Below are 7,384 nucleotides of genomic sequence, written 5' to 3'. Positions count from 1 at the left end.
ATCCTGCACTCATTGCTCCCCTGTCCAGCCCACTTCCCACAAACATAGCTTTTATTTCCAAAGTTTCTTACTAAAATCGTCTTTTTAAGGAAGAGTTCAGTGAGGAAGGCCCCATAATTTTGGTGTGCTTTCAGAACTCACGATAGGTCATTGTTCTCATCAGATCTTATCTCATCTCAGAGAGCACCAAGGACCCCTTATTGTTCTCATCCTTTAAATTCTCTCTTTTGCTCTCTTGTGTGTTTTTTGGGAACACAGGGACACTGCCTCATGGTGGAAAATCCATGAAGACCTTCAGCAAGGATGTTTATGGGTCTGGAGGTGCCGTTCCTTCCCAGAACAAGTCTCTCCGAGGTAGCAGCATTAGCTACATTCAGAGGGCTGAGCACACGAAGGACCAGCTCCTACCTCAAAATGAGTGGACTCCTTTGGAAGTGAAAGCATTAAACGTACTCCAGCTACTCTTGGATAAAAGGAAAAATGTGAAAAAATCAGTGGAGAATCAGACAGGCTTAAGAAAGCAGTCTGTTCAGGATGCCAAAGGCCTTCCTTCCCTTAGTCATGAGGTATCACTCTCTACCACTTACTTGAGTCAAAAGAACCAAATCAGCAGAAATCGGCTCCACTCGGAATCTACTAACAGCTTCTCTACTTACTTCCATCCACCTGGATATTCCCACTGCCAAGGTAGACTTCTGGCGGAAGCATCTATGTTGAAAAACACAGGGTCAAATGTTGGTCAACACGCTGGTGACTTGGATCACCTCAACCGGGCTGGGAAGAAAAACCCTTACCACAAACTCCATGGATTTCTCCGAAATATCACTAAACCCTATTGGCTCACAAACCGACATACTCCAAGCTTACTGAAAGACTTCAGCGCCTTTAAAATGGGTAAGGAGAGTAGGATTATGTGTCTGGGTTTACAGTGTCATGAATGGTAAGACTGATCTTAATCCAATATCCATTTTGAAGTTCTACCTCAAGTCATTAAGGCTGGATTTCAAATAGATATATCTAGGGTCAGGTCATTAAAAGTTCAGAAAAAAAATAAGTTATTAATTTATATTCCAATTTCTTATTTGTCAAAATGGGCAAACCTTCCATCCTTCCAAGCTCACTAAAATGAGGACCCAGGTTGCTGGGGGCAATAGGCTGACATTGTAAACTCCCCAGAGATTGATGTAAAGAATTATGAAGCAGTATATATGTCTAAGTGCTCCTGCTAAAGAGGTAGAATTAATTCCCCGAGACTGGGAGAACTCAAGGGAAAAGAAGCAGGTGGCTTTGCTTCAGGATTCAGGTTTTAGGCAGAAGCAGCATTACCTTTTAATTCCTTTTGTCTTTGTGCGTTTAAGACCCATATTTCTGAGGTATTTGTATATGCTCTCAAACTTCAGTAGTTTATATATCAGACTATGCATGGGAATATTTCCTTGCATACAGTCTCTTGAAATTGTAATTTTTCCCTGAAAAATTGAGTTCAGTAAAACTCAGAACCTATGGAAATAGTAAGAATTCAATGTCATCTTGTGGTCTTCAAGATTTTTTTTAAATTTAACCTCTTTGTTAGCTACTTTATGTCATCAAATGGGCAGCTTTATACTCCAGATCTCTGGAAAAGGCTTTTGATGCTGGGAAAGATGGAAGGAAAGAGAAGAAGAGGCCAACCAGTGGCAAGATCGATATAGACTCAGTTTCAGTGGGGATGGGGACGTTGTTGAAAGACCAGATTAGGGACAGATTGTCATGGAGAAAATCTACCTCTGTGGTTGCAAAAAAACTACAATGACTTGATGGCACGTAATCAATCAACAACATACAGGTAGTCTTCGATTTACAACAGTTCAGTTGTTGACCGTTCAAAGTTACAACAGCACTGAATAAAGTGACTTATGACCATTTTTCACAGTTACGACCTTTGCAGCATCCCCATGATCATGGGATCAAAATTCAGATGCTTGGCAACTGGTTCATATTTATGACCGTTGTTCTGTCCCAAAGTCATGTGATCATCTTTGCGATCTTCTGACAAGCAAAGTCAATGGGAAAGCCAGATTCACTTAACAACCGGGTTACTAACTTAATTTCTTCAGTGATTTACTTAACAACTATGGCAAGAAATATCATAAAATGGGGCAAAGCTCACTTAACAAATGTCTCACTTAACAACAGAAATTTTGGACTCAATTGTGGTTGTGAGATGAGGACTACCTGTATTCCAGATCCACTGCATATTTATATATTTATAATTTTAAACTTTTACACTTAACAAATTACTTTTATATTTTTTTTCCTAGTCTTTAAAAATAATGTGGTTTTTTCCTTCTTTATCACCTGTGAGATTGGGTAACCTCCTGGAGGGCAGGGGAGATGGGATAATTCTAGTCACAAACTCAGATGCTATGCAGACAGGAAGCAGTGCTGTAGCAAAACTATTTCATTTGTACCCTTTTAAATCATTAGAAAAACAGCACGGTTTGAGTACCTTCTCTCTCTCTCCATACTGGATGTTAGGAGGGAACCTGCTGGGAAGGTGCCACTTTAAGCATTCCCATGGAAGACAGGGGTAGTGGCAGGAATTACCGAACTGCTATCCCAGGACAGAAAGCAAGGCCAAGTTGCGAAGATCCTGAAGGTTTTTGGGAGCGCTTTGCTCACTATGGTATTTGGACAAGAGGAATATTTGTAGGCATTTATTTGCTCATTAATATTGAGAGGTTGCCAATCACAGTGGTTTGGTCTGAGCAGAAAACCAATTGCAAATCTTAATCATCTGTCAATCTCCCTTCAGAGTTTCCCTAAAATATTGGATTTGGGGGTTCTACTTTTGATTCAGAAACAAGAGGCATACAATAGTCCTTGACTTGCAAACATAATGGAACTTGGAATTTCCACTCTAAGTCATGACAGTTTTAAGTTGAGGCACCCACATGATCGGACCCAATTTTATGACTTTTTTTGTAGCGGCCATTATTCAATACATTCTTATGGGCATTTTTCTTAAGGAAACTGGTTAAAAAAGCCAGAAACCATCAGAAAAGGTAAATCATAGTCATGTGACCATGGAACATTGTAACAGACCATAAAAGCAAGCCAGCTGCAAAGAGCATGAAATGGGGCCATGCGACTATGGGGGTGGGCATACAGCCATGGGAACTCCAGAACCAGATTGTAAATACTTGTGCGGGTGGGGGATGTTTCCATTGTAAATTTGGTCACTAAGCAACTGGTCATTAACCAAGGACTACTTTTATAAGTTGCAGTTCTCTAATAAGCTAAGATATAGCTGCTGCATACTGGAAGCTTGATAGTCTCTGAAACATATTATTATTATTATTATTATTATTATTATTATTATTATTATTATTATTATTATTATTATTATTATTATTATTATTATTATTATTATTATTATTATTATTTAATTAATTAATTAATTAAATTTATATACCGCCCTATCTCCCTTACGGGACTCAGGGTGGTGAACAGGCGATACTAAAAACCACGATAAATATACACAAGTTTCTGTTCTAAAATCAAATTAAATAACAGGCCTGTTCTAAAAACACCCCATACAAAACCCCCACTAAAACATAATCAAACTACGCCAGGCCGGCCGCACGGAATAGATGGGCCTTCAGGGCTCGGCGAAAAAGGCGCAGGTCCGCAATTGTACGTAGGTCGGGGGGTAGGTCATTCCAGAGGGCAGGAGTTGCCACAGAGAAGGCTCTCCCCCTGGGGGTCGCCAGCCGGCATTGTCTGGCCGACGGCACTCTAAGGAGGCCCTCTCTGTGGGAGCGGACTGGTCGAAGGGAGGTGTTTGGTAGAAGTAACTAAGAATCTTCAGAGATCAGTTTATCCATTGCATGATTATTATAATTATTAAAGTGGATTCTTCTCTCTCCGCATTGCCCCATACGTCTGTTCATTTTGATTTTATTACAGATGTTGACAATCTAGAAGTATGCTTGACTGGTTGCAAAAGGGAACGTGAGGAAGTAGAGGCTTACTGTAGCAGTGAATTTGGTAAGATTGCCCTGTTAACTGGTGGGCATAGTCTATGCCAGCGGTTCTCAACCTATGGGTTGCGACCCCATTTGGGGTCGATCGACCATTTCACGGGGGTCACCAAGCAAAGCTGTCCGCCATTTTTTTCCCCTTTTCCGGCGGGTGCCTTACCTCCCTTGAGCTGGGCCAGCTGGTGGTCGGCCTGCTCCGTCGATGCCGCTTGCCAGCTACGCTTCGGCCGGCGCAGGGGGCGGAACCACGCATGTGCGGTGCTCCCGGGCAGGGAAAGCCCTCGACTTACGACCGGTTGGGTAGTCCTCGACTTACGACCGGTTTAGTCCTCGACTTACGACCGGTTGGGGGTCGCGGCATTAAAAAGGTTGAGAACCACTGGTCTATGCAGTCTGTGTACTCATGTTACTTGTAAATATAATTTCTTTTCCAAGCATTTTCAGCAATTGTTTCATAGAACTACCAAATAAATTATTTCAATGGGCCATAGAGAAGAATTTCTTCCCTTCCCTTCCCTTCAAAATCAGGGATAGAGATAACATCCAATTTAACTGTATTGTGTACCATTTTAGACTGCTATTAAATTTAGTTGGATTAAATGCTTCAGGCTTACTATTGCTAGCATAGCTTTATTGCAAACAACTCAAAATATACATGCAAAAACTAGGAATAAGAAAAATACATTTTACAGTGCTTGAAAGATATTGCCTGTTGGAGCCTGCTCTTACCAAATGCTGAGGACATTTCCTTTTCCACATTCGCATAGTACTTAATGGCATTTTAACAATATTGCATGCACACTGAAAGTGGTTTATATACTGCAATGCTTTTTAGAAATAGCCTTCCTTCATTGTAAAATTAAGGGCTGCATCCCATTTAATTTTCCACTCTTTTCTTTATAAAAAGTGGTGAATGGAATTGTTCATGATATTGTCATGATATACAAAGGAACATATTTGGTGACCATGCTGGTGAACAACAATGGACTCTACAAGACAAATCGGCTGTTCCTCAACCCTGATGGCTACTTCTTTCGAGTTCAAATGCTTGTTGTGGATGCCCTGAATTGTAACAAACACTGTGCAGACTTTCAACTCGGTAAATAAAGCATGCCTAATCTCTCTCTCTCTCTCTCTCTCTCTCTCTCTCTCTCTCTCTCTCTCTCTCTCTCTCTCTCTCTCTCTCTCTCTCTCTCTCTCTCTCTCTTCCTCTTCCTCTCCTCTCCTCTATATAAAATAGTTTTGAAGATACGACTCTCGGGTAAATTCATATTCAAAAACTAAAACACAGATCACCGAGACTGAAGATTTTATTTAAAAACTTATCTATCTATCTATCTATCTATCTATCTATCTATCTATCTATCTATCTATCTATCTATCTATCTATCTATCTATCTATCTATCTATCGATCTATCGATCGATCGATCAATCTACGTACCTACGTACCTACGTACCTACGTACCTACGTACCTACGTACCTACGTACCTACGTACCTACCTACCTACCTACCTATCTATCTATCTATCTATCTATCTATCTATCTATCTATCTATCTATCTATCTCAATCATCTTTATCTGTATCTATCTATCATTACCTATCCATCCATCTCATCTATCATATCTCTTTGTCTTTGTCTGTCTCTCTATCTGCCCAACTCTCAATGTCTCTTTTGAAGCTCTGTAAAGGTCAAGTGCAAGGGGCCAAGCAGATTACCAAGGGCAACGTATAGTATTCCACACAGTAAGTACCACAACTGGGAAGGTCTTTTCTGTAATTCTCATCCCTCTCAAATCACATTGAATTGGGAACTTAAGCACTTATTTTCTAAATCTGTGTTTCTCAACCTTCACAACTTGAAAATAGACTTCAACTCCCAAAATTCCCCAGTCAAACAACCTTCCCAGGTCTGACATAGCCCAGCTCAGGGCCATCAGGAAGGGCAGGAGGGAGGGAGGGAGGGAGGGAGGGAGGGAGGAAGGAAGGAAGGAAGGAAGGAAGGAAAGAAAGAAAGAAAGAAAGAAAGAAAGAAAGAAAGAAAGAAAGAAAGAAAGAAAGAAAGAAAGAAAGAAAGAAAGAAAGAAGGAAGGATGTACTCATTAGAGTATGCAGTGTCTACATGCAAATGGTCAGTAAACAGACAAATCCTTCTTTTCTTACAGGCTTGCAATTTAAGAAACAATGCAAAAGGAAAAGAGGATGGAGGTTGAAGGGAAAAAATACTTGTTATTCATAAATCTGGGTCAAAGAACAACAAGTACACAGCTCTTCTCTTCTCTTTCTTTTTCTTTTCTACTGTAAGCCTTAACATCTTTAACTGGTAGCGAGTAAGGGGAATGGACTCTCACAAATGTATCCAAACCAGACTAGACTCAGCGGCAGGGAAGTATAACAAATCTTTCCAGAAACAGTCCCCAAAGAACTACAATCAAGATAGCCAACTCTTCTTCATCCAATGAAATCTTCTGCATTCAGAGTACACACACACAAGCTGTGTAATTAATGGGAAATGACAGGCTTAGTATGGAGATGAAGTTCCTTATGGAAATGTCCCATTGTCTTCAGTGATTATGCAGATTATGCAGCCCAGTTTTATAATATGGCCCCGAGAAGTTCAGAATAAAGAGTTGTGCTGTTTACCTTAACTCCTACCATTAGGATTGTCAAGGGGAAAAATGTTGCCGAGAGAGGGATTGGAGGATGTTACTTTCTATGGGCATGAGCCTTAAATCGGAAATGGGTGACTTATTACCCTTGGAGATATTCATGTTCCAGAGATACTTCTGAGATTTAGCTGTTCTTATTTTGCAGGCGGCAGGTACATTGTAATGGGTCACCTGTATCACCGGAGAAGGCAACTGCCTATAGTTCTACAAGAGCGTGTAAGAGGCCGTCTGAGGCCAGGAGATGGGCTGCTTTGCAGAGGCAACAGCTACATGAAGAGGTTCAACAGAAGGCGAGATCAAAAAGTTCACGGGGCAGCTCACTCCAAGTGTGGCTGAGAAGGCAACTCTGCCATAAATTTCTCTGGATCTGAAAGCAGTTTTAGAGTAACAGGTGGATAAAAAGTGTTCTCTGGTTTTGCTAGAGGCCGATAGCACTTTTGGTCTGAAAAATCTCTTGCTTTTGCTATTAAAACAAGGAACTGGAGCCTGCTGCAACTTCTTAATTTTTTCACCCAATTATCAAGGCATGATATTTACTCCCTGTAATTAATCTATATAAATTGATCTGTTTGGTCAGATTGAAGTCAACCAGTTACCCATCAAATGCTTTTCCAGGTTCCTTTAGGGATTATCTTCTATATACATCATGATCATTAGCTCCTAGCTAATAATTCTGTTCCACAATATCAGTA

General features: G+C 40.6%; 1 protein-coding gene across 1 annotated transcript; it reads left to right on the top strand.

Moving 5' to 3' along the window:
- Window positions 1-606: 606 nt before the first annotated feature.
- CUNH17orf58 (chromosome unknown C17orf58 homolog) lies at window positions 607-7,373 on the top strand. The gene is made up of 4 exons (XM_015812975.1): window positions 607-894; window positions 3,949-4,029; window positions 4,930-5,121; window positions 6,838-7,373. The coding sequence occupies exons 1-4, from the start codon at window positions 711-713 to the stop codon at window positions 7,026-7,028; spliced, it is 648 nt and encodes a 215-aa protein (XP_015668461.1). The 5' UTR covers window positions 607-710; the 3' UTR covers window positions 7,029-7,373.
- Window positions 7,374-7,384: the final 11 nt, after the last annotated feature.

Source organism: Protobothrops mucrosquamatus, unplaced genomic scaffold, assembly GCF_001527695.2.
Source record: "Protobothrops mucrosquamatus isolate PMUCROS unplaced genomic scaffold, P.Mucros_1.0 scaffold124, whole genome shotgun sequence".
Classification (NCBI taxonomy): Eukaryota; Metazoa; Chordata; class Lepidosauria; order Squamata; family Viperidae; genus Protobothrops; species Protobothrops mucrosquamatus.
This window is presented reverse-complemented; position numbering and strand designations above follow the sequence as displayed.